At 40.4% G+C, this 25,796-nt stretch overlaps 1 protein-coding gene across 3 annotated transcripts in view; it reads right to left on the bottom strand.

Moving 5' to 3' along the window:
* adcyap1r1b (ADCYAP receptor type Ib) overlaps positions 1–25,796 on the bottom strand; it is a 30,868-nt gene that overhangs the window by 5,048 nt on the left and 24 nt on the right. The window contains exons 1-13 of one of the 3 annotated variants that reach the window (XM_088349249.1): positions 25,593–25,796; positions 22,726–22,825; positions 21,117–21,219; positions 19,983–20,096; positions 18,440–18,543; positions 18,269–18,366; positions 18,081–18,213; positions 13,156–13,309; positions 7,744–7,804; positions 7,609–7,678; positions 2,156–2,247; positions 1,953–2,082; positions 1,627–1,668 (exon numbers count right to left, since the gene is read on the bottom strand). The exon at positions 25,593–25,796 is cut by the window's right edge and continues 24 nt beyond it. In XM_088349249.1, coding sequence (XP_088205375.1) covers positions 1,627–1,668; positions 1,953–2,082; positions 2,156–2,247; positions 7,609–7,678; positions 7,744–7,804; positions 13,156–13,309; positions 18,081–18,213; positions 18,269–18,366; positions 18,440–18,543; positions 19,983–20,096; positions 21,117–21,219; positions 22,726–22,773 — 1,149 coding nt within the window. In that variant the 5' untranslated portion in view covers positions 22,774–22,825; positions 25,593–25,796. The remainder of the gene's footprint in view (positions 1–1,626; positions 1,669–1,952; positions 2,083–2,155; positions 2,248–7,608; positions 7,679–7,743; positions 7,805–13,155; positions 13,310–18,080; positions 18,214–18,268; positions 18,367–18,439; positions 18,544–19,982; positions 20,097–21,116; positions 21,220–22,725; positions 22,826–25,592) is intronic. The other 2 variants (XM_088349250.1, XM_088349251.1) reach the window with 2 other exon arrangements.

The raw sequence follows: 25,796 nt of genomic DNA, 5'->3' as shown, positions 1-25,796 counted from the left end.
CAGTTATACCCTATTCAAATGATGTTACTCTAGGTCTAAAATTCACAATTCTTGATCAAAACAAGTTACTTCTGGTCTACGAAAGTCAGTTTCGGTTCAAAATGTGGCATTTCTAGGCACTCCCTGATGAAAACTAGTCACTTGGAGTTTAAAATTAGTATCTAGCATCCAAAAACAGACAGTTTCTGTTCAAAACAGGTCATTTCCAGTTACACCCTGATCAAGTAATCAAAACGGGTCACTTTTGGTCTATATTAGTCAGTTTTGGTTCAAAATGTGTCACTTCGAACCACTTCCTTTTGAAAACTGGTCACTTGTAGTTTGAAATTAGTACCTACAGTCCAAAAACAGGCAGTTCCCTTCAAAATAGGTCATATCCAGTTGCACCCTGTTCAAATAATGTTACTCCCGGTCTAAAATTGGCAATTCTTGTTCAAAACGTGTCACTTCTGGTCTATAACTGTAAGTTTAGGTTCAAAACAGGTCATTTCCATTGATGTTGAGTTCAAATAATGTCACTTCCGGTCTATAAAAGTCAGTTTCGGTTCAACGTGTGTCACATCTAGTCACTTCCTGTAGAAAACTGGTCATTTGGAGTTTGAAATTAGTACCTAGCATCCAAAAACAGGTAGGTTCTGTTCAAAACAGGTCATTCCCAGTTATACCCTATTCAAATGATGTTACTCTAGGTCTAAAATTCACAATTCTTGATCAAAACAAGTTACTTCTGGTCTACGAAAGTCAGTTTCGGTTCAAAATGTGGCATTTCTAGGCACTCCCTGATGAAAACTAGTCACTTGGAGTTTAAAATTAGTATCTAGCATCCAAAAACAGACAGTTTCTGTTCAAAACAGGTCATTTCCAGTTACACCCTGATCAAGTAATCAAAACGGGTCACTTTTGGTCTATATTAGTCAGTTTTGGTTCAAAATGTGTCACTTCGAACCACTTCCTTTTGAAAACTGGTCACTTGTAGTTTGAAATTAGTACCTACAGTCCAAAAACAGGCAGTTCCCTTCAAAATAGGTCATATCCAGTTGCACCCTGTTCAAATAATGTTACTCCCGGTCTAAAATTGGCAATTCTTGTTCAAAACGTGTCACTTCTGGTCTATAACTGTAAGTTTAGGTTCAAAACAGGTCATTTCCATTGATGTTGAGTTCAAATATTGTCACTTCCGGTCTATAAAAGTCAGTTTCGGTTCAACATGTGTCACATCTGGTCACTTCCTGTTGAAAACTGGTCATTTGGAGTTTGAAATTAGTACCTAGCATCCAAAAACAGGCAGTTTCTGTTCAAAACAGGTCATTTCCAGTTACACCCTGATCAAGTAATCAAGACGGGTCACTTTTGGTCTATATTAGTCAGTTTTGGTTCAAAATGTGTCACTTCGAACCACTTCCTTTTGAAAACTGGTCACTTGTAGTTTGAAATTAGTACCTAGCAACCAAAAAACAGGCAGTTTCTGTTCAAAACAGGTCATGGTATGGACATAAAATCCCTGCTTTTGGACTAGAGGTACCAATTTCAACTCTGACCTCCCTGCATTGGGAGCTGACAGAAGACTCCTCCCAGAGAATCCTAAAGTCACCTTGATTCCACTCAAAAAAATAAATAAATAATTACCTCTCCATTTAGGAAGCAGTAGAGGACGGCCACCACAAAGCCCTAAAATGGAAAAACCTGCTGATTAGAGATAAAACAATGAAACCAAGGAACATTCTGTTTCCTATGAAAACGATAATAAAGAAATTGCTTGTTTGGAGCTATCGAAATCCTTCGTTCGAGGTGTTTTGATTTTTTTTTATTCATTTGATTAGCGTTAGCATCGGAGACGGCTCGACCTGAAAAGATCCCAAGCCCAGCTCGAAGACGAGGCGCTCCCTCTTGTGGACGTTCTCCGGAGAGATTTTTATTCATTTGATTAGCGTTAGCATCGGAGACGGCTCGACCTGAAAAGATCCCAAGCCCAGCTCGAAGACGAGGCGCTCCCTCTTGTGGACGTTCTCCGGAGAGAAGGCGAACACCGTGTAGTGGATCCCGAACAGGGGTATCAAAAGCAGAGTAGACCTAGCCAACCTCCTGCAAGACCAGTTCTTCTCTCAATAACAGACTTGTCCTCGTTCTATTGTGACTTTACTCGGGTGATACTCACAGGTAAATGCTGGACTCGTTACCGCCGATATCCGGAGACTGCAACTTCTGGACCAGTATGACGATAATGCCGATGAAAAGCACAAAATTAATCTGATTGGGAAGAAAAAAAAAATCTGGTTATGAAATGAAATGAAAGGATCTGCATTTATATAGCGCTTTTCAAGTCAAGACTTCCCAAAGCGCTTTACAGTCTGCTTCACATTTCCCAATAGCGACCGTGCAGCCATGTAAGGCGCTAACCTGCATATTGGGGGTATTAGGGGTTCAGTGTCTTACCCAAGGACACTTCGACATGTAACACGGAGGAGCCGGGAATCGAACTGCGATCTCTTGATCCCTAGACGAGCGCTCTACCTCCTGAGCCACTGGTTCATAAAGGGACAATGTGTATTATTTGAGCACTAGATTTCACTGTATTGCATACCTGTCAACCTGTACGGTTTTGCCGTAGAAAGTACGTTTATTATGTATTTTTAGACGTGTACGACGTACGAGAAAATTTGTTACGGAAAAAAGCAAATTTGTCAATTATGGGTACCATCCGGTATACAGCGATTATCACGAAACGGCAAATCAATCAAGTCAAACGAGTTCGCCGCGGAAGCCTCTATCTCGGTATCATTTTTTTCATTGCAAACGAAGCGAGCGGTTTGATGTAGTGAAAGGAAGTCCGTCTCTTTTTAGAGAACCGGCTTTTTTATAATATAATATAATTTCCTTGTATTGTCATTCTGTGTAACAATGTACACAGAACGAAATGTCGATTGCACCTGACCCGTTGTAGCGAGCCGATGCAGCCGCAGCCAACAGAGGGCGCCGCCGACCACTTTTTAAGTCTTAGGAATGACTCGGCCGGGGCGCGAACCACCGACCTCCCAGTCTCAAAGCGGGCGCCTTACCATCTAGGCTACTGAGTTTTGGTTCAACTCATGAAAGAGAGCCGGCTCTCAAACGGCTCACTTGCTTTGATACATTATATTACGAATGATTATGTTGTATAAAGAAGTTAAGAAAAAAAGGAAGTATAAAAGGAGAAAATGAAAAAAGACAGGTTTGTGGTTATCCCTTTATTCAATATATTACCAACAATAATATAATGCAGAAAATGAATGAATAATTTGAATAGGAAAATGTATTATAATACTTAATGTCATGAAACGGACCGGGGAGCAAGAAGTCGGAACTCACATGCGTAGACGATCTGTCACTTTAATTAGGAAATAAAAGTTGTCCAACACACAAACAGACCAAAGACAAAACAAAACAGGTTTAAAGGCAATCAAAATTACAAGCTAGGCATTACTCAGATCAAACAGGCATGAACAGGTCTTCAACAAGGTAAAGCAATGGTCTGACAACGGGCAGTCCCAAAAGGAGCGTTTAAGTACTCCAAAAGCAATCAGTCCAATGCGTCTCAGCCGGTGTCAAGGGGCGGGGCCAGCTGGGCGCCATGACATCCGTGCAGGACATGACACGTAATTATATTTGCAAGTATTTTTTCCTTCTACAGTGGACGTCCAAGCTAAGTAATTTTTTAACTTTTTTTATAATAAACCTCAATCATGTGGAGCACCTCAGTATCTCACAACAAAATGTTCATTAACAATATCTATGATATAACGAAACACATGTAGAATATAACATGTTAAAGTACATAAATAAACACGTTTGAAAAAAAAATATGGTGTAAGATTATTTTGTATTTTCTAAGGGAAAATACAACATTTTGTAAGGGCATGGAGCCGTGGAGCTTGACAGGTATGGTATTGTGTCGTGCTTCGGAAAATGAGTGCGACAAAGCACATGGTAGAATACAAACTATGGAGACTCAAAGTTACTAATTGCATTAATGTAACTTGATTACTTTTAATTACTTTTGCATCTTTTCAATGCCCCAAAAATCACAAAATAAACATGATATAAATCAAATGACTAAAATTTGTTCAAGATAATGAACAATGTCACCTTAAAAAGAATAGTAGTAGTAGTAGTAGTAGTTGTTCGTAGTCTTACACAAAAGTGCTGAAATTTTAACCATTAGTATAGTTTAAAAAGCAAAAATAAAACCTTCGCTCTCACATCCGTTTTAGTTCACATTAAGAGTACACTAACACAGCAATTATATAGTGCATTTTGAACAAGAATAACTAAACTAAAAAAACAAGAGAATCTATCAAATTTACTAAATGTGCCTGAACGCATCACTAGTGCACAAATACGGTGGATCCTCGGTTTTTGAACGCCTCTCAGTTCGAAAAAATCGGAGTCCGACCAAAAATTTCGAGAAATTCTTGCTTCGCTGTTCGGTCAAAAAATCGGAGTTCGAACGCCGGTAATGCGTGAGTGCGTACGCTAGGGTGCGATGCTGAGCGGCGTACGGGTGTTTTAGCCTCTTATTATGCCTCAGAAGAAAGCCAGTGCAAGCAGCAAAGTTGCTACAGGTGAAAAAAGAAAAGTAGTGCGTACAACTATTGCATTTAAGAAAGAAATAATAGCAAAATATGAAGGAGGTGTGCGAGTGTCTGATCTTGCCTGCGCCTTCTGCTGACCACCACAAAAGGTAAGAAATCCTATTCATAATTCTTTTCTTTATCTTTTTTTTTATTTTTACACGTTCATGTTAGCGTAATCTTTCGTACGGAAGATTACGATAACGCGAACGTACGATTAGCCTGGGTTAGCTTTATGCTTACGTTAAACATTCAAGGTAAACATTCAGGGTGTTGGAACGGATTAAAATGATTTACGTTATTTTTAATGGGAAAAATGATTTCGGTGATCAAACAAATAGGTTTTCGAACAGGGTTCTGGAACGGATTATGGTCGAGAACCGAGGTTCCACTGTACGTGCAAACATAAACAGCTTCACAAGACTGAAAGCTCATGTCAAATCAACAAAATGAGTGATATATTGAAGGAAAAATAAAATACAAACAAAAAAAAAGTGCTTTGACCTGCACTCGTGTTAAAACTTTATTTTTCTGTGCCTCTCTAGTGCACTTATGTCAAACTCAGTTGTGGCCCATCACATGATTTTATGTGGCCCGCGAGAATGTCTGTGCGTTCAAAAATAAATGGGACAATAGTGCTTTAACCAAAAACAACATTACTCATAATCAATGTTCCCTGTAATTTTCCACGGGTCTGAGCGTTCACACAAAGTCGGTGAGCAGCGCTTGAAACAACAGTGAGCAACCATAATCCCAAGTGTGGCAAGATAATTCATTATCAAACATGTCCAAAACTTGACATCAAGTTATATTTTGCTGAGTTTCCGGCAATGCAAAATGATTTTTCCCTTTTGAATGAATTGACTCTTGTACTGTTGCAAAGGTGTACGGCCTACAAACGTCGTTTGTTCTTACAATTCTTTCACAAGATATCCATTTCTTTTTATTTCCTGATATATTTTGTCGCATAATATTAACATTTCGGGGGCTTATTGTGTCGGTTGTAAGATACAGAACTGTAATTAATCACATTTTTTAGTGGAAGTACAATGTCGGCAACAAGATTCACTTGATATAATTGGAAATTATCTGAATGCAACACAAACTTTTTATTCCTTTTTCCGTGTTTTTTTTTCTACTTTTTTAAAATTCCTTTAAAAAAAATCTCATTGTGTTTATTTTTTCTGAGCTGTTACTTTTTTCTCTTTGTTCTCTATTTACTTTTTTCCTACATTTCTTTCTTTTCTTTTTTTCTGGCTTTTTTCGCAATTTTTCCTTCTTTTTTCTCTTCCTTTTGTTTCTTTTGTTCTCAGCTTATCACTACTTTTTTATTTTGTTATTTTTTTCTTTGTTGTTCTGTTCCCTCCTTCATTTAAGTCATTTTGTGCATAATTTTACATGATATTTGGTCATGTTGGGATTAAAGAAGCAAAAACAACCCGAAGAGCCGTTTAGGACCCAAAAGAGCCGGTTCCTTTAAGTCAGCTGAGCCGAAGAAGCCGGTTCCCCGACAAACTCTACTAACTTTACTCAACTTCGTTCTCCTTCGACTCGACTTCAAAATACCGCATTTAGGACACAAGGTCAGGGGAACCCGTCTATTGTTACCTTCATGCACTGTAACTTTGACTTAAGTCGCTTCTTAATTAGTAATTTTGAGCCCTCTTTTTTGTGAGCTGGCTAGATTTTCTTGTGCGCTGAGAATGTGCGAGGAATATAACAGCGTATAAAATAGAATATACCGTAAATTCTGGACTATAAGCTGCTACTTTTTTCCCAAACTTTCAACCCAGCGGCTTATTCAGTGATGCGGCCAATTTATGTCATTTTTCTAACGGCCGCCAGCGGCGCTTGAGTACAAAAGGTAAGATTTAGACTGCAACTTCTTAGCTTGTGCACAAATTAAATTAGCGTAGACATATCCTCAGCATGCAAATTGCAAAAAGAAAGGGACATGACGCAACTTTCAAGCTAAACGCAATCGAGCAGTCTTATATAGAAGGAAACAGAGCTACCGCACGTAAACTTTATTTTAAGAGCATGATGCTAGCGTGTTTTTGATTAAGGGAGCATGGGACGACGTCTATATGACAAAGTCTCTTTCCCATACTGAAGGAAGACGACTTTGATGACGTCAGTTATAAGGAGGAAGATTAGGACAGTTTACCGTGCCTACTACAAGTACGGTATTTTTTCTTAACAGAGCTGTTTACTGTGTTGTGAGCGTGTTCCTAGTAGCGTTTTGCTACCCTTCACAGGCACGGTTTGGGATGAAAGCTTGAAAACTTGAAGCTTCGAAAACTCTCTCGGTGTACCGTCTTTCTTTGTAAATATGTGTAACCATGCATAATATGTATTTGCACCTGTATATTTTTGTAATGTATTTATTTTAGAAACTTATTCTGATATGTTTTGCACGAGCAAATGAGAAAGAAGGGGCAGGGCAAACGCGGGCTGACGGGAAGTGGAGTAAAGGTGAGACGTGTTTGTGGACGCGGCTGACAATAATGGATATATATTTTTCCCACCCTTACCTTTGGAAATATACACTTTTTTCCTTGGATTACTTTCAACGGGCACCCGGACTCTGCAGGTCTGCATTAAATAAACCGGTACCATTTTCCGTTCATTTTGCCGGCTGTGTTTTTTGGACTTTATCGGGTATGGGTTAGTTTCGTGTTTGTATTGCGTTTTTTCAATGTGGGCGCATGCGGCAAATATACAGGTGCGGCTTGTGTATGTACAAAATCGGTTTTCCTCCCGAAATGTGGTGGGCGCGGCTTATAATCAGGTGCGCTCTATAGTCTGGAATTTACGGTAACTTCATTAAGTAACGCCGTTACATGTATTCAGTTACTCCCCAAGACTGTGGATAAGTAAGTCAATCTTCATATCTGGAATATTAACTGTTCAAAAAACGTAAAAATTACATAACCGTCCAGATGAAATCACCAACGTGGTCTTGACCAAAAAAAACAATCAGAGTCGAAGGAAAACACACCATGATGGACACCAGCACAGGTCCCTTGATGACCCACCAGATAGTGGCATTGTCGTTGATGTCCCAACATCTGCAAGAAAATCAACGTCAACAGAGGCCCTTTCAGGCCAGGGAACATGTTCGGGTCCACCTTACCCGAGGTCGTCCAAATGCAGCCTTAGCACGACCCAGACGCTCACGCACAAGCTTGGGGTACCTTCCGAGAAACAGAAAACAAGTCAGGAGGGTATACCGTATTTTCCGCACTATAGGGCGCACCGGGTTATAGGGCGCACCCCCAAAAAATAGTTTTTGGTCCTATATCTTCCATAGATAAGGCGCACCGGATTATAAGGCGCTACAATGGGAATGTCGACAAAACAGTCACATGATTCAGTCCAACTGATTACCCCCTTAACATTCCCAAAGCTTGCAAAGAAGCAAATACGTGTCGTAGACACGTGCGGATGCGGTGTCCGTACGATGTCACTTAAATGCGTCATTTCAAATATCATTCGGAAGGTTAAAGTCTTGGAATTCAAGAAATGCCAACCATTCCTTAGTTTCTATTTTCTTTTTCGCTCGCAACTTTACTGTGCATATGACAATAAACATTTGGAATTGAGTTGAATTCACTCAACTCATCACAGCAACATCAAGATCGTTCTAAAACAAGATACCGGGAAAATATAAAGCCGCATAGCCCACCTAAGTTCTCACGTTCAATAATGATACGCAATCATGGTCTTCTTACAACCGTGAGTGTAGTAAATCCAGGAGAGTAAAATGTTTACAAATACAGACTAATGAAACATGTTTCTTTATGGCGTACTTTAGCAAGCTTGCTATTCAGTCATCTTTTTCGGCCAATTGAAGGGTTTGTTTTGGCCCTCTAGCCTATCCGAGGCTCCGAATAACTTCAGCCAATAGCGATCGATTTAACGGATGATTGACACATCTTTTTCGGCCAATTTCAGGGTTTGTTCTGGCCCTCTAGCCAATTCGAGGCTCCGAATAACTTTAGCCAATAGCGATGGATTCAAATAATGATTGACACATTGGTTAGCCAATGAAACGCCGGTATATAAATCCCAGCATACACCGCGGACTACTTGGCCTTCGGGGGGAGATCTAGTCGGCGGCTGTTGCGTAAGTTGCGAGACCTTGCGAATTTAATATTGAGCCATATATAAGGCGCACTGTATTATAAGGTGCATGGTCAGCTTTTGAAAAAAAATAAGACTTTTAGGTGCGCCTTACAGTGCGGAAAATACGGTAATCATTTTCTGCGAGATGATGTGAGAATATGTGCAAATTCTTTATGAACAGCATACCTGTCAACCTGTACGGTTTTGCCGTACAAAGTACGATTATTATGCATTTTAAGACGTGTACGACGTACGAGAAAATCTGTACGGAAAAATGCAAATTTGTCATTGATGGGTACCATCCGGTATACGTCGACTATCACCAAACGGCAAATCGATCAAGTCAAACCAGTTCGCAAGTCATTCTGTCTTGAAAACAACAGGCGGGGTTGATTGAGTAAATTTGAAATACGTGTGGTCTTAAAAAACATCGGATTTCATGTGGTCGTTGTGTAGTGAAAGGAAGTCCGTCTCTTTTTAGAGAAGCGGCTTTTTCGGCTCAACTCATTAAAGAGAGCCGGCTCTCAACCGGCTCACTTGCTTTGATGCATTATACGGTGGGACCTCGCTACTTCGCGCTTCGACGTTCGTGGATTCAGAGCTTCGCGGGCCTAAAAAATTATAATAATAAAATAAAATAATTTAAAAAATTAAAAAAACATTTTTTTTCTTTTTTTTTAAAGTATTTTTGAAGGGGCGTCGCTACTTCGTGGTTCCACGTTCGCGGGTTCAGAGCTTCGCAGGTCTAAAAAAATAAATAATAATATAAATAAATAATAAGAAAAATATAATAATAAAATATATTTTTTTAATGCATTTTTGAAAGGGAGTCGCTACTTCGTGGTTCCACGTTCGCAATAATTGAATAAAAATAAATAAATAAATAAATAAATAATTATTAAAAATAATTAAAAAGGGGCGTCGCTACTTCACAGATTTTCACTTTTCGCGGGTGGTCTTGGTCCTCATTAACCGGGGCTAAAAAAAAATAATAATAATTTTTTTGTTTTGTTTTAAGCATTTTTTAAGGTGCGTCGCTACTTCGCAGATTTTCACTTATCGCGGGCGGTTTAGATCCCCATTAATCGCGATAACCGAGGTCCCACTGTATTACGAATGATGATGTTGTATAAAGAAGTTAAGAAAAAGAGGAAGTATAAAAGGATAAAATGAAAAAAGACAGGTTTGTGGTTATCCCTTTAATCAGTATATTACCAACAATAATTTAATGCTGAAAATGAATTCATAATTTGAATAAGAAAATGTATTATTCTACTTAGTTATATTTGCATGTAATTTTTTCCTTCTACAGTGAACGTCCAAGCGACTTCATTCTTGAACTTTTCTTATAATAAACCTCATTCTCGTCGAGCAAGTCAGTATCTCACAACAAAATATTAATTAACAATATACATGATATAACAATGGGTTCAAATCCAGCTACCGGCCTTACTGTGCGGAGTTTGTATGTTCTCCCCGTGCTTGCGTGGGTTTCCTCCGGGCACTCCGGTTTCCTCCCACATTCCAAAGACATGCATTTCAGGTGAATTGCCCGGTCCAAATTGTCCCTAGGTGTGACTGAGCGAGTGAGTTGTCTGTCCCCGTGTGCCCTGCGATTGGCTGGCAACCAGTTCAGGGTGTCCCGGCTTACGACTTCTTTTTGTCCCCGACTACGTCTACTCTCCCGTTCTGGCTTACAACTCGTTTCCGATCCCGACCACGTTTTTTCTCTCCTGTCCCGGCTATGGACCCGTTTTTCCGTCCCGGTATTGTATGAATGAGCGAGTGAGTTGGCTGTCTCTGTCTGCCCTGCGACTGGCTGGCAACCAGTTGAGGGTGTCCCCTGCCCACTGCCCGGAGATGGCTGGGATGGGCTCCAGCCCCCCCCCGCGACCCTAATAAGGATAAGCAGTACAGCTAATGAGATGAGATGAGATGATATAACGAAACACATGTACAATATAACTTGTTAAACGACATAAATAAACAGGTTTGAAAAAAAAATATGGTGTAAGATTATTTTCTATTTTGTAAGGGAAAATACGACAGTTTGTAAGGGCATGGAGCCCGGGAGGTTGACAGGTATGGAACAGGGGAAAACTGCCAAATAAAGTGAAATTCATTTTACGAGGGAAAAAAGAGCAAGAAGGCCCGACAAAAGTTTACTCTGCTGGTCCCCGCTCGCCGCAATATACGATAGAGGATAATGGGCTTGTGACCAAATGAGTGCAGTCCGCCTTTGAGTGGACGGATTGGCAAAAAAGGGCCAAAAATACAATGTGACGGCCTCCGCTTGCAACAATATTTGACCAGGGATAATTGATTGCGGCCAAGAGGTGCATTTCATTTGAGGCGGGCCAGAATGGCACGCTTCCCGACAAAAATGCCCTCAGGGGTAATAGATCACAGCCGCACAACTGCAGTTCATTTTGGGTGGACAGTACGGCAAAAAAGAGTTGCTAGGCCCCACAAAAGTGCATCTGGATGGTCCCCGCTCACAGCAATATGCAATAGGGATAATGGACCGCGGCCGCATGATTGCAGTTCATTTTGATAGGAAATAACGGCAAAAATCAGGACTGTACTCGGTTTTCTTAGATGAATTCTGTGAACTGTTGTCTGACTTAGTAACCTATGCTGACAAAATCATAATGGGACAAGAAGGTTTGATCACATTACCCCGATTTTAGCTAACCTGCATTGGCTCCCTGTTAGCTTAAGATGTGATTTTAAGGTTCTGTTCGTATTATACAAAATCATGCATGGACTTGCTCCCTCATATCTTTCAGATTTAATTTTCCCCTATGTTCTGATCTGGAGACTTCGTTCTGAAAACGCTGGTCTACTAGTGATCCCAAGAGCCAAGAAGAGATCCACAGGTTCGAGAGCGTTCCCCATTCGGGCCCCGGTGCTGTGGAATGCTCTTCCCCCTGAGATTTGATCTGCAACCTCAGTGGAAATGTTTAAATCTAAACTTAAAACACACTTCTATTCTATAGCATATGAATAACCTGTATTTTATGTTGACAATTTGTGTATTATTTGCCCTCATGCCGTAAATTCCGGACTATAAGCCGCTACTTTTTTCCCTAAGTTTCAACCCTGCGGCTTATTCAGTGATGCGGCTAATTTATGTAATTTTTCTAACGGCCGCTAGCGGCGCTCGAGTGTTGCTACCATTAACTGCCCTGTCAAAGCTATATTATTATTATTAAAGCTTTGAAAACTCTCTCGGTGTACCGTCTTTCTTTGTAAATACGTGTGACCCATGTATAATATGTATTTGCAACTGTATATTTTTGTAATGTATTTATTTGTATTTATTTTAGACACTTATTCTGATACGGGTGAACAAAAAAGGAGGGGCGGAACAAACGCGGGGTGCCGAGTTTAAGTGGGGACCGCTAAAGGTGAGGGACAGACAAGGAAAGAAGTGGGGTAAAAAGTTGGTTGAAGAAAAAGGAGTTGCGTGAGTAAATGTGTTCATCTGATATATTTTTCCCACCCTTACCTTTGGAAATATACACTTTTTTTCCTTGGATTACTTTCAACGGGACCCGGACTCTGCAGGTCTGCATCAAACCTTAAGTACCGGTATCATTTTCCTTTCATTTTGCCAGCTGTGATTTTTTAGACTGTGGACTTTAATGAAGGACATTTAGTTTCAATCGCGGGACTTAAAGCCGGGTTTGGGTTAATTTTGTGTTTGTGTTACATGTTTACATGTGGGCGCATGCGGCTTATATACAGGTGCGGCTTGTGTATCAAAATCGGTTTTCCTCTTAAAATGTGGTGGGTGCGGCTTATAATCAGGTGAGCTCTATAGTCCGGAATTTACGGCAGGTTTTAGATGAGGGGATGGTGTCATAATAGCCTGTAGTTTGCAATAGTCTTTGAGCTGTGCAGCCCTTTGAGACTCTTTGTGATTAAGGGCTATACCAATAAACATGACTTGACTTGACAATACAATAAGAGTACCTATTACAATAACAATAATTCTCATTGGTGCTCATGGTGACAACTGACTGTCTTGTGGTGTGTGCTGTCCATCATACAAAGTATCTTTGGACCTACTGCTAGAGGGGACCGCCCATAGCTAAGTGTCCTTATCTGTGCTATAAAAAGACAAGACATGGGAGCTTGATCCAGATGCCTCCAGCATCAAAGCTCCCACTTGTCTGCCCTAACTATGAGTTGTGCGGGTATGTCTGAATTGTGTTTATTTGTATACCCCTTAATCGCAAGGAATCTCAAAGGGCTGCACAGACCACAGATCAATGCAGCAAGAACAACGATCAACAATAACAATAACAATAACAATAAATAGCCACGGATCACAGTTAAAATGGACATCTTTTGTCTTTCATTATGAGTTTTTATCAAATTGTAGGACGAGGCCGAAATCCGGAGACGGGCTCACCCCAACCAATGGCGATGTACCAGTAGAAATATCTCTTCTCAGGGAAGAAGGTCTCCACCAATAGCGTGAAGAGATAAAGCCCCTCCACGAAAAGCCACAAGTAATTGGATAGGACACAGTAGTGGAAGAAGACCAGCACGGCTCGGCACTCCAACTGCCACAAAAACAAAATACAGTCATATATGAGATTTATCTATCCATTTATTATCTGCACCGCTTATCCTCAGTAGGGCCGCGGGGGTGCCGGAGCTCATCCCAGCTTTCCTCGGACAGTAGGCAGGGGACACCCTAAGGCAGGGGTGTCAAACTCATTTTAACTCGGGGGCCACACAACAAACATTCTGTTGGGGGCCAGACTAGTAGATTAAAGAGAAAGAAAAAGAGATGAAGAAATAAGAGAGAGAGGGAGGAAAAGGAGAGAGGGAGAGAGCGTGAGAAACAGAAGATAAAAAGTCGTTAGAGAGGGGGAAAAGAAATGGAGAGGAAGAAAGAAATCCAAAGAGAAATAGAAAGACAGAAGGAGAGAAAAGAGAAAAGAAAGCGTGAAAGGTATGAAGAAAGAAAGAGAAAAGAGAAAAGGAAAAAAGGAAGTTAGAGCAAAAGAGGCTAAAAGACACAGAGAGAGAAAGAGACAAAGAGCAACAAAGAAAGAGAAAAAGAGAGACACAGAGAGTGAAAGAGGCTGAGACAGAGTGGGATAAAAGAGGTGGAAGAGAGAGAGAGAGAGAGAGAGAGAGAAGAGAGAGAGAGAGAGAGAGAGAGAGAGAGAGAGAGAGAGAGAGATAAATACAAGTACAGTGTCCTTGTGGGAGGCACCTGACTTTGCCAACACCAAGTTGACATATTTCAACCTGCAGCTTGTTTTTCTCTTGTGCTTCTCTGAGTGTTGTCTCGCGGGCCGGATTCAATCAACCATTGACTCGCTCATTCACACCTAAGGACAACTTGGACCAGCCTATTTATCTGGAATGCATGTTTTTTGGAATGTGGGAGCAAACCAGAGTGCCGGGAGGAAATCCGCACAAGCACAGGGAGAACATGCAAACTCCACACAAGAAGGCTGGTAAAATGAAATGAAATGATCTGCATTTCTATAGCGCTTTTCAAGTCAAAGACTTCCCAAAGCGCTTTACAGTGTGCTTCACATTTCCCAATAGTGGCCGTGTAGCCATGTAAGGCGTTAACCTGCTTATTGGGGGCATTAGGGGTTCAGTGTCTTACCCAAGGACACTTTGACATGTAACACGGAGGAGCCGGGATTCGAACTGGGATCTCTTGATCCCAAGACGAGCTCTACCTCCTGAGCCACTGCCGCCCATGGTAGCTGGATTTGAACCCATGACCTCACAACTGTGCCGCGGACGCTGCCATGTTTAGGAGATTGATTTGGGACCAAAATCTTGCTCTCCAACGATGGAAAATCCAAATGACGAGCTTTACCAGAGGCTACGACGAGAGACCGCTTACCGGTCACGCTTCAACTCTTTTTAATAGAATAGAATTCGTTACGCATTTCCGTAACAGTTTGAAGGGAGGCATGGACAAATCTCTGTAGATAAATGTTTCTTTTTAATAGTTTTAGAATGTGAAAACGTTGTGAGTGCAGCTTAAAGGGCAAAATACAGTGATGAATAAAAACTGAAAGCTTTTTTTGGGGGCGGCAGTGACTCAGGAGGTAGAGCGCTCGTCTTGGGATCAAGAGATCGCAGTTCGAATCCCGGCTCCTCCGTGTTACATGTCGAAGTGTCCGTGGGTAAGACACTGAACCCCTAATACCCCCAATAAGCAGGTTAGCTGCACGACCGCTATTGGGAAATGTGAAGCACACTGTAAAGCGCTTTTTAAGTATTAAGTAAGTGCGATTACACTTCCGGCACCGCGCACACACCTCCGTTATAGCGACTCACTCATAATATCGGTTAATATCATCTTATTGATCTGTCTTTTTCATCCATCCATCTATCTATTATCCTCAATAGGGTCGCGGGGGTGCTGGAGCCCATCCCAGCTATCTTGGGCAGGGGACACCCTGAACCGGTTGCCAGCCAGTCGCAGGGCACACAGAGACAGACAAGTCACTCGCTCATTCACACCTAGGGACAATGTCCCCTGTAATTTTCCACGGGTCTGAGCGTTCACACAATGTTGGTGAGCAACGCTTGAAACAACAGTGAGCAACAGCAATCCCAAGTGTGGCAACAAAGTCACTAGTAGTACGATACAGAACTGTATTTAATCACATTTTTTAGTGGAAGTACAATGTTGGCAACAAGATTGACTTGGTATAATTAGAAATGATTTGAATGCAACACAAACTTTTTCTTCTTTTTCCCTGTTTTTTTTTCTTCTATTTTTTAAAATTCCTTTAAAAAAATCTCATTGTCTTTATTTTTTTCCTAGCTGTTACTTTTTTCTTTTTGTTCTCTATTTACTTTTTGTTTATTTCTGGCTTTTTTCTGAATTTTTCCTCCTTTTTCTCTTCCTTTTGTTTCTTTTTTTTCTCAGCTTTTCACTACTTTTTCGTTTTGGTATTTTTTTCTTTTTGTTCTATTCCCCCTTCCTTTAAGTCATTTTGTGCATAATTTTACATCATATTTGGTCATATAGGGATGAAAGAAGCAAAAACAACCTGAAGAGCCGTTTAGGACCCGAAAGAGCCGGTTCCTTTTAGTGAGCCGAGCCAAAGAAGCCGGTTCTCCTAAAACTCTGCTGACTTTACTCAACTTCGTTCTACTTCCACCTTGACTTCAAAATACCGCATTTAGAACACAACGTCAAAGGTACCCTTGTATTTTTACCTTCATGCACTGTAACTTTGACTTAATTCGCTTCTTAATTAGCAATTTTGAGCCCTGATTTTTGTGAGCTTGCTAGATTTTCATCTGCGTGGAAAAGCTCTGGGTAGTGCGCAATTGCGCACGAGCGCAGCTTAGAGGGAACATTGCCTAGGGACAATTTGGACCGGTCAATTAACCTAACATGCATGTCTTTGGAATGTTGGAGGAAACCGGAGTTGCCCGGAGGAAACCCACGCAAGCACGGGGAGAACATGCAAACTCCACACAGGAGGTTCAGGCTCATGACATATGATATATATATCCGCCATGCTGCCCTGTATTTTTCATGTTTAATTAATATTTGAATGTGTTTTTAATGATCAGGAAAATGTGTTTTAGAGATTTTTAGGGTTCACTAACGGTTTGTACACTTTTTCATAGCCAAATTCAAGCACGTTTAAAGGGCTTTCAAAGCCAATTTTCCAATTTCTTCAGTACCATTAAAAGAAGACATTCAATGGGAATCATGTATTTCTTGCTGACAACATCATGTGTGAATTGTTCGTGATAATGTTAAACTCTTTGAATTGATTTAGTAAAATTAGCCCACCAGCCACCTAGCCTAAATATTTATCGACCTAATAAAGTTATTTTCTGGGGAACACATGGCGACCACTTTCTCACAAATCTGTACGAGTCAAATTTGACCCTATAACCAATGCAAATATTTATATTTAACTTTTTTGGGAAAAAAGTTACCGTATTTTCCGCACTATAAGGCGCACCTAAAAGTCTTAATTTTTTTCAAAAGCTGACCATGCGCCTTATAATACAGTGCGCCTTATATATGGCTCAATATTAAATCGCAAGGTCTCGCAACTTACGCAACAGCCGCCGACTCGATTTTACCCCGAACGTGGAGTAGTCCGCGGTGTATGCTGGGATTTATATACCGGCTTCTCATTGGCTAACCAATGTGTCAATCATCATTTGAATCGATCACTATTGGCTAAAGTTATTCGGAGCCTGGGATTGGCTAGAGCGCCAAAACAAACCCTGCAATTGGCCGAAAAAGATGTGTCAATCATCCGTTAAATCGATTGCTATTGGCTGAAGTTATTCGGAGCCTCGGATTGGCTAGAGGGCCAAAACAAACCCTGCAATTGGCCGAAAAAGATGACTGAATAGCAAGCTTGCTAAACTACGCCATAAAGAAACATGTTTCATTAGTCTGTATTTGTAAACATTTTACTCTCCTGGATTTACTTCACTTACGGTTGTAAGAAGACCATGATTGCGTATCATTATTGAACGTGAGAACTTAGGTGGGCTATGCGGCTTTATATTTTCCCGGTATCTTGTTTATAGAACGATCTTGATGTTGCTGTGATGAGTTGAGTGAATTCAACTCAATTCCAAGTGTTTATTGTCATATGCACAGTAAAGTTGCGAGCGAAAAAGAAAATAGAAACTAAGGAATGGTTGGCATTTCTTGAATCCCAAGACTTTAACCTAATGATATTTGAAACGATGCATTTGAGTGACATCGTACGGACACCGCATCCGCACGTGTCTATGACACGTATTTGCTTCTTTGCAAGCTTTGGGAATGTTAAGGGGGTAATCAGTTGGACTGAATCATCTGACTGTTTTGTCCACGTTCCCATTGTAGCGCCTTATAATCCGGTGCGCCTTATCTATGGAAGATATAGGACCAAAAACTATTTTTTGGGGGTGCGCCCTATAACCCGGTGCGCCCTATAGTGCGGAAATACGGTACTTTCTAATAATAAGCACAGTCAGAGCGAACCTCCTGTGTGGAGTTTGCATGTTCTCCCCGTGCTTGCGTGGGTTTCCTCCGGGCACTCCGGTTTCCTCCCACATTCCAAAAACATGCCTGTCAGGTGAATTAGCCGGTCCAAATTGGCCCTAGGTGTGAATGAGTGAGTGAGTTGTCTGTCCCTGTGTGCCCTGTGATTGGCTGGCAACCAGTTCAAGGTGTCCCCTGCTCACTGCCCGAAGATAGCTGGAATGGGCTCCAGCACCCCCGCGACCCTACTGAGGATAAGCGGTGCAGATAATGGATGAAGAGATACCACTTCAGGGGTAGTGAGAGACATTTGAACGGAGCTCGGTGAGGACACTTACCGTGTAAAGGAAGCAGTGATCGGAGTCCTCCTCGGCGTATAGGACGCCGTCCTTTACGAAGACGGAGACGGCTCGGAGGATGAAGGACACAAAAAGGTTCATGTGGATGAAGTTACGAGTGCAGTGCAGTTTCCTAGGGGACGCAGAACCGGTAAAAAAGTCTCAGCGGCGGTCTCGGTTTTTCATACCTGAATCGGCACAGGATGAGCATGGCCGTGGCCAGGGACACCAGGGACGTGCTGTAGCCCACCGTGTACAGCGCCTTCACCGACACGAAGTACGAGTCCTAAGCACAAAATTATTAAAAAATACTTTGAAATGGAGCAAAAACAATACTGGAAAACTGGTCGGAACGGTACCGGATGGGTCCCATTCCCGTCCTCGGACAGGCAAGCGTCAACATAGTGAGGAAAGGTCTCGGACCAACCCAGTTCGGTGCAGTTCCGGCGAACCGTCCCAACCTCTGAAACAAAAAACATGAACATTTTATTAAAAATATTGGACGGCTTTCTGGAACGATTTAAAAAAAATATTCATTTTTTTGAAAACTGGGGTGCTAAAACTACAGTTCACCTCCCAGTCTTGGGTGGGCGCCCTACCCCCAAGGCCACCGAGCTGGTTTCATAGTAGATAATAAATCAATATATAATTTAGGTATATATATATATATATATACATATTTTTTTTTCATATATAAATCATATAAATTTATATATATTATACATTTTCTCTTCTAATGCCCCAATGGGCGGCAGTAGCTCAGGAAGTAATATTATTATTAAAGCTTTGAAAACTCTCTCGGTGTACCGTCTTTCTTTGTAAATATGTGTAACCGTGTATAATATGTATTTGCAACTGTATATTTTTGTAATGTATTTATTTGTATTTATTTTGGACACTTATTCTGAAAAGTCTTGCACTGACCAATTAAAAGAAGGGGTGTAACAGACGCGGGGGATGACGGGAAGTGGGGACCGGTAAAGGTGAGTGTTTGTGGACACGGCAGATAGTGGATATATATTTTTTCCACCCTTACCTTTGGAAATATACACTTTTTTTCCTTGGATTACTTTTAACGGGACCCGGACTCTGCAGGTCTGCATCAAATCTTAACTACCGGTATCATTTTCCATTATTTTTCAGGCTGTGGGTGTCGAACCGTGTACTTTATGTTCAGTTAAAATCGCGGGACTCAAAGTAGGATTTGGGTTAATTTTGTGTTTGTGTTACATGTTGCCGCATGCGGCTTATATACAGGTGCGGCTTGTGTATGTACAAAATCGGTTTACCTCTTAAAATGTGGTGGGTGCGGCTTATAATCAGGTGCGCTCTATCGTCCGGAATTTACGTACTAATAATATACTAAATAATTATAGCTATGTATAGTATTATACAGTAGTGCAAAGAGTGCAAGAGGAGCAGCTAACCAGATGTGCAAAATGGGCAGTCAGGTAAACAAGTCACTATACAATAACAATAAAGCAGAAAAAGTGAAGTACCAGTTTATCACCACTAGATGACATAGTCTCACAGGTCAGAGAAGGGTGTTTGGGGCAAGTCTCACGGGACCTCACGTGATTTAATGAGACTTGTTCAATAAATCACTCTTAATGTCAACAAGTAAATGGTGTCGTGTGAGACTGACATTTACCATCTATTTTGCAGGTGAGATGTACAATAAATTTTTACATTTAGGCCCTCCTGCAATCATCACACTTTTTCTGTTACAAACTGACCCCGGCCCCTCATCAGAGAAGGGAAAAGTTATGTGGCCCTCACAGGAAAAAGTTTGGGGACTCCTGCCTTAGAGGAAAACATGTAGACACCTCTTAACTCAAGTTCTCGGATTCAAACACTCAACATAACCAACAAAAAATATTATTTCTGAGAAAATATCCTCACCAAAGTCTTCTTGTCCTCCAAAGTGAGAAAAGAGCTCAGGACAGTTGACCTCAATCACTTCCCCGACGCTGGCAGAATGCCAGCACGTCAGGTTGTCCCACATCCACGGGCACCCTGAAGGCACCACGCCCATCAAGCATCCAAAAAACGGAAAAGGAAAAATCGGGGATATTTACCGTATTTTCCGCACTATAAGGCGCACCTAAAAGCCTTTATTTTTTTCAAAAGCTGACCATGCGCCTTATTTATGGATCAATTTTAAAATTGCAAAGATTTCCAACTAACTTGCAGCCGCCGACTAGATTTTCCCCCGAACGCCAAGTAGTACGCGGTGTATGCTGGGATTTATTTACCGGCGTTTCATTGGCTAACCAATGTGTCAATCATCATTTGAATCGATCACTATTGGCTAAAGTTATTCGGAGGTCAAGGGGCGGATCCTTTTTATCATTTACAGGCTGGCATAGGTTGAAGCGGCAAAACAAAGCCTGCAATTGGCCGAAAAAGATGAATGTGTATAGCACAGAGCATAGAGAAAGCATTTTTTTCTATTCTGTGTTTGTAAATATTTGACTCTCCTGGATTTACTACCCTCACGGATATAAGAGGACATTGGCTGCACATTATTATGAACACAACGACTTCGGTGAGCTACTCCGGGTTTTATATTGTCCCTGTATCTTGTTTCAGACTGAACTCGATGTTTCTGTGATAAGCGGTGCAGATAATGGATGGAATCGAGTGTTTATTTTTAAATTAAACTCAATTCCAAGTGTTTTTTGTCATATGCACAGTAAAGTTGCGAGCGAAAAAGAAAATAGAAACTAAGGAATGGTTGGCATTTCTTGAATCCCAAGACTTTAACCTTCCGAATGATGGAACGATGCATTTGAGTGACATCGTACGGACACCGCATCCGCACGTGTTCTCGACACGTATTTGCTTCTTTGCAAGCTTTGGGAATGTTAAGGGGGTAATAAGTTGGACTGAACTATCTGACTGTTTTGTCCACGTTCCCATTGTAGCGCCTTATAATCCGGTGCGTCTTATGTATGTCAAAAATAGGACCAAAAACTATTTTTTCGGGATGCTACCTATAACCCGGTGCGCCTTATAGTGCGGAAAATACGGTACCCATGTCCAACTGGAGATCGACTTCCTCCAAGGTCATCATTTCCAAACATTTTTCCTCCTCCCTCTTGATGACACAATTGGAGTGCATTTGCTGGCAAGAGACCTAAAAAATATAATAATTTTTTTCATTTGGAAAAAAAAAACACTTTATTTTCGTTTGATGAAACTCAAACTACAGTAGACCCCTTGGATATATATATATTCAGGATGCAATTACAAAGTGAAGTATTGTATTCATTTTGGGGAATATCTTTGTTTCCATGGTTATTATGTTTTTGCTTCTCCCTCCAGGATAACTTGGGACAGGTAGCTAACCCAATTCAACTTTAGTACACGGGATTCTGAACTGAACAAAGGGAGAGAAAAAAATGCATTGACGGAGGAAAATATTTAATTTTATGTTTTTCAAAATATTTTCATTTTCGTTTTGAAAGAATCTTTTTCGTTTTTTTTAAATATTTATTATGTTCCTAGGCAGCACGGCGGCGCAGTGGTTAGCGCTTGTGCGGCACAGTTCATGTCATGGGAACCTGTCGTGGGTTCAAATCCAGCTCCAGACTTGCTGTGCGGAGTTTGTATGTTCTCCCCGTGCTTGCGTGGGTTTCCTCCGGGCACTCCGGTCTCCTCCCACATTCTAAAAACATGCATTTCAGGTGAATTGGCCGGTCCAAATTGTCCCTAGGTGTGAATGAGCGAATGAGTTGTCTGTCCCTGTGTGCCCTGTGATTGGCTGGCAACCAGTTCAGGGTGTCCCCTGCCCACTGCCCGGAGATGGCTGGGATGGGCTCCAGCCCCCCCGCGACCCTAATGAGGATAAGCGGTACGGCTAATGAGATGAGATGAGATTATGTTCCTAATTATTTTTCGGGAATATTTTTCTCTGTTAACTACCTTTGTCAGTTATTTTTCAAATATGTTTTTGTTTTGGGAATTTTTTTTCTCCTGATTTCATTCTGTATTAAAAAAAATAAAAATAAAAATAAACTAAATTCAGCATTTTTGACTCTTTTGGTTTCTGTTATTTTTTTCTTTTTTTAATATTCTTTTGTTTGTTTTAAATCTTTTAAAAATGGATTTTTCCCCAAAAATCTCAATTTTCTGTTTTTTATATTGAACTTTTTCTGTATTTTGAAGTATAAATATGTTTTTCTGTTATTTCTTGTAAACTATTTTTTTCCTTTTTTTGGAATGCATTTTTGTTTTTGTGAATATTTTTTCTGTTTCTATCTAAACTATTTTTTTCGGTCTTTTGAGATTTTTAAAATTGATTTCCCCCCCCCAAAAGCTCCAATTTCAGTTTATTTTTAATTTTTTTTTAAACAAAACTTTTTTTTGCGGTTTAAAATAGACATATTTTTATATTAAAAAATATTATAGAAATCGTTTTTCAGAATATTTTCAGAAATTTTAATTTTGTCATTTGTTTTCTAAATACATTTTAGTTTTTTGTCATTTGTTTAAATTGTTTACCCCTTTTTTAACTGTTCCAAAAAATAAAAAAAATAAAAAAATAAGGCAGGGTCGCCACATCCAGGGTGTCTACTGTTTATCGTTTATTTGTAAACTTTAAAAAACCCCACACAAAGACAAGAAAATATATTTTTCTTACCCAAATCTGGAGAAGAAAAACGGCAAACACACATTTGGAGGTCGCCATTTTGTTTCCTTGGAGTCGCCGGTGGAGCCAAGATGGCGGCTCACCTCAGATTCTCAAAAACAAAGTGAGACAAGCGTAAGGAACCCTTTATTGTCAATCTTATCGTCATCATCGTAGCGAAAGTCTTTCGTTTCCCAGAACCAGAAAGCCATTTCAACAAATAACATTTACAAACGTTTTGGCATTTTTATGTAACCTCCTATTTCCCCCTGGCATGTTTTATTTGACTGTTTTTCCATTAGATTTTTTATTGGTATTTTGCTTCCTAGCACAGTTTGAATGTACTGTTTACAGGGTTGGGTAGGGTTACTTTAACTGGATTACTTTCAATTACTTTTGGATTACTCCAATACTAAATATGCTAATAAAAGACAAAAGTAACTAAATATGGATAAAATGACTCCATTTTGTGCAGGCTTGGGGAGTAACTATATACTGAACGGCAAAAATGATGTTGGCAAGCTGTTTGGATTTATTTTCGTTTGTCTGTTTGTCGCAATTTATGTTAGTTTTGCCGGAGATCAAAAAGATCAAAGCCAGAAGAGAAAGCTTACCACCTGTTGTGAGTCATCATTTTATTCATAATTAGTTTATTTTGTCTTTTATTAGCATATTTGGTATTGGAGCAATCCAAAAGTAATTGAAAGTAATCCAGTTAAAGTAACCCTACCCAACCTTGAGCATTTGCTTCTTACTACCCCTTTAAAAAGAGAAAGAAAGAAAGAAAGAAAGACAGACAGAAACAAAGAAAGAAAAAAAGAAAGAAAAAAGAAACAACGAAAGAAAGAAAAAGAGAAAGAAAGACTAGTAGACTGAGGAGAAAGATAAAGAGAGAGAGAAATCAGAGAAAGAGAGGGGGAGAACAAGAAAGAGGGTGGGACAAAGAAAGAGAGAAAGGGAGAAAAAGAGAGAGAGATAAAGGAGAGCGAGAGACAGAGAATGTTAAACAAAAGAGATAAAAAGAGTAATAGTGAAAGAGGGTGAAAGAAAGAGAGAGAAAAAGAAATCCAAACAGAAATACAAAGAGAGAACTAGAGAACTAGAGAAGGGGAGGTTGATGCAAGAGAGAGAGACAGAAAAGACAGAGAAAAGGAAAAAAAGGAAGGGAGAACCAAAGAAGGTAAAAAGACACAGATAGAGAAAGAGAAGAAGAGGAACAAAGAAAGAAAAAGAGAGACAGACCGAGTGAAAGAGAGAGAGAGACAGAAGATGAGAGAAAAGGGGAGGACGAGAGTTAGAGTGAAAGAGAGAGAGAGAGAGAGAAAGAAATAAATAAAGAAAGAAAGAAATAAAAAGGATGAATGAAAAGAAAAGATGGCAAGAAAGAAAGAAAGAAAGAAAAAAGAAACAACAAAAGAAAGAAAAAGAGAAAGAATGACTAGTAGACTGAGGAGAAAGAAAAAGAGAGAGAGAAATAAGAGAAAGAGAGGGAGAGAACAAGAAAGAGGGTGGGACAAAGAAAGAGAGAAAGGGAGAAAAAGAGAGAGAGATAAAGGAGAGCGAGAGACAGAGAATGTTAAACAAAAGAGATAAAAAGAGAAATAGTGAAAAAGGGTGAAAGAAAGAGAGAGAAAAGGAAATCCAAACAGAAATACAAAGAGAGAACTAGAGAACTAGAGAAGGGGAGGTTGATGCAAGAGAGAGAGACAGAAAAGACAGAGAAAAGGAAAAAAAGGAAGGGAGAACCAAAGAAGGTAAAAAGACACAGATAGAGAAAGAGAAGAAGAGGAACAAAGAAAGAAAAAGAGAGACAGAGCGAGTGAAAGAGAGAGAGAGAGAGAGAGAGAGAAAGAAATAAAGAAAGAAAGAAAGAAAGAAAGAAAAAAGGATGAATGAAAAGAAAAGATGGCAAGAATGAAAGAAAGGAAGAAAGAAAGAAAAAAGAAACAACAAAAGAAAGAAAAAGACAAAGAAAGACTAGTAGATTGAGGAGAAAGAAAAAGAGAGAGAGAGAGAATTCAGAGAAAGAGAGGGAGAGAACCAGAGAGAGGGTGGGACAAAGAAAGAGAGAAGGGGAGAAAAAGAGAGAGAGATAAAGGAGAACGAGAGACAGAGAATGTTAAACAAAAGGGATTAAAAGAGAAATAGTGAAAGAGGGGGAAAGAAAGAGAGAGAAAAAGAAATCCAAACAGAAATACAAAGAGGGAAAGAGGGAAAGAGAGAAGGGGAGAAAGAGGAGGTTGATGCAAGAGAGAGAGACAGAAAAGACAGAGAAAAGGAAACAAAGGAAGGGAGAACCAAAGAAAGTAAAACGACAAAGATAGAGAAAGAGAAGAAGAGGAACAAAGAAAGAAAAAGAGAGACAGAGCGAGTGAAAGAAAGAGAGATATATAAGATGAGAGAAAAAGGGAGGACGAGAGTTAGAGTGAACGAGAGAGAGAGAAAGAAAGAAATACAAGTACAGCCTTTGTGAGAGGCGCCCGGCTTTGGCAAAATCAAGTGGACATATTTCAACCTGCAGCTCATTTTTCTCTTGCGCTTCCCTCAGCCTTGTCTCGCGGGCCGTGGGCCGCCCGTTTGACACCTGTGATTCACAGTTTACACACTTGCCCTTGAAGGCATCACCGTCTGAAACTACGCTAGAAGCATTTGAAGCATGACCTTGACAAAACTCAGAGAAAGGTGAAAATGACGTCGAATGGAAGTGAAAATAAGACCTTCCCCGCTCTCCCACACAAAAAGAAACCCGTGAATGCAGCATCAGAATCACCCTGCATCATAAAAAGCTTCTTAGGAGAGGTATTCAGACACACGCATGCCGCAGCATCCCTGAAAGCATCACAGACACGCGCACACGCACGCTTGTTTCTTCTTCTTACCATTTCATGTCTGACTGCTGTCGTATTCGTATTTTGAAGAAGTGACAAAAAAAGAAATGCCATTTAAAAGAAAGAGTTTCGGTCGCGCATTCCAATTGGCGAGGACAAAAAAGATGTTCCGAGAGAAAGAGAGAGAAAGAAAGAGAAAGAGAGATGCCGGACGTGCCCCACAACTCAATTGCGTTTAAATGAGGTCGCTCTGTC

Source organism: Urocampus carinirostris, chromosome 12, assembly GCF_059441175.1.
Source record: "Urocampus carinirostris isolate Australia breed hairy pipefish chromosome 12, RoL_Ucar_1.0, whole genome shotgun sequence".
NCBI lineage: Eukaryota > Metazoa > Chordata > Actinopteri > Syngnathiformes > Syngnathidae > Urocampus > Urocampus carinirostris.
Note: the sequence above shows the minus strand (reverse complement) of the source record. Positions and strands in the feature narration are given on the sequence as shown.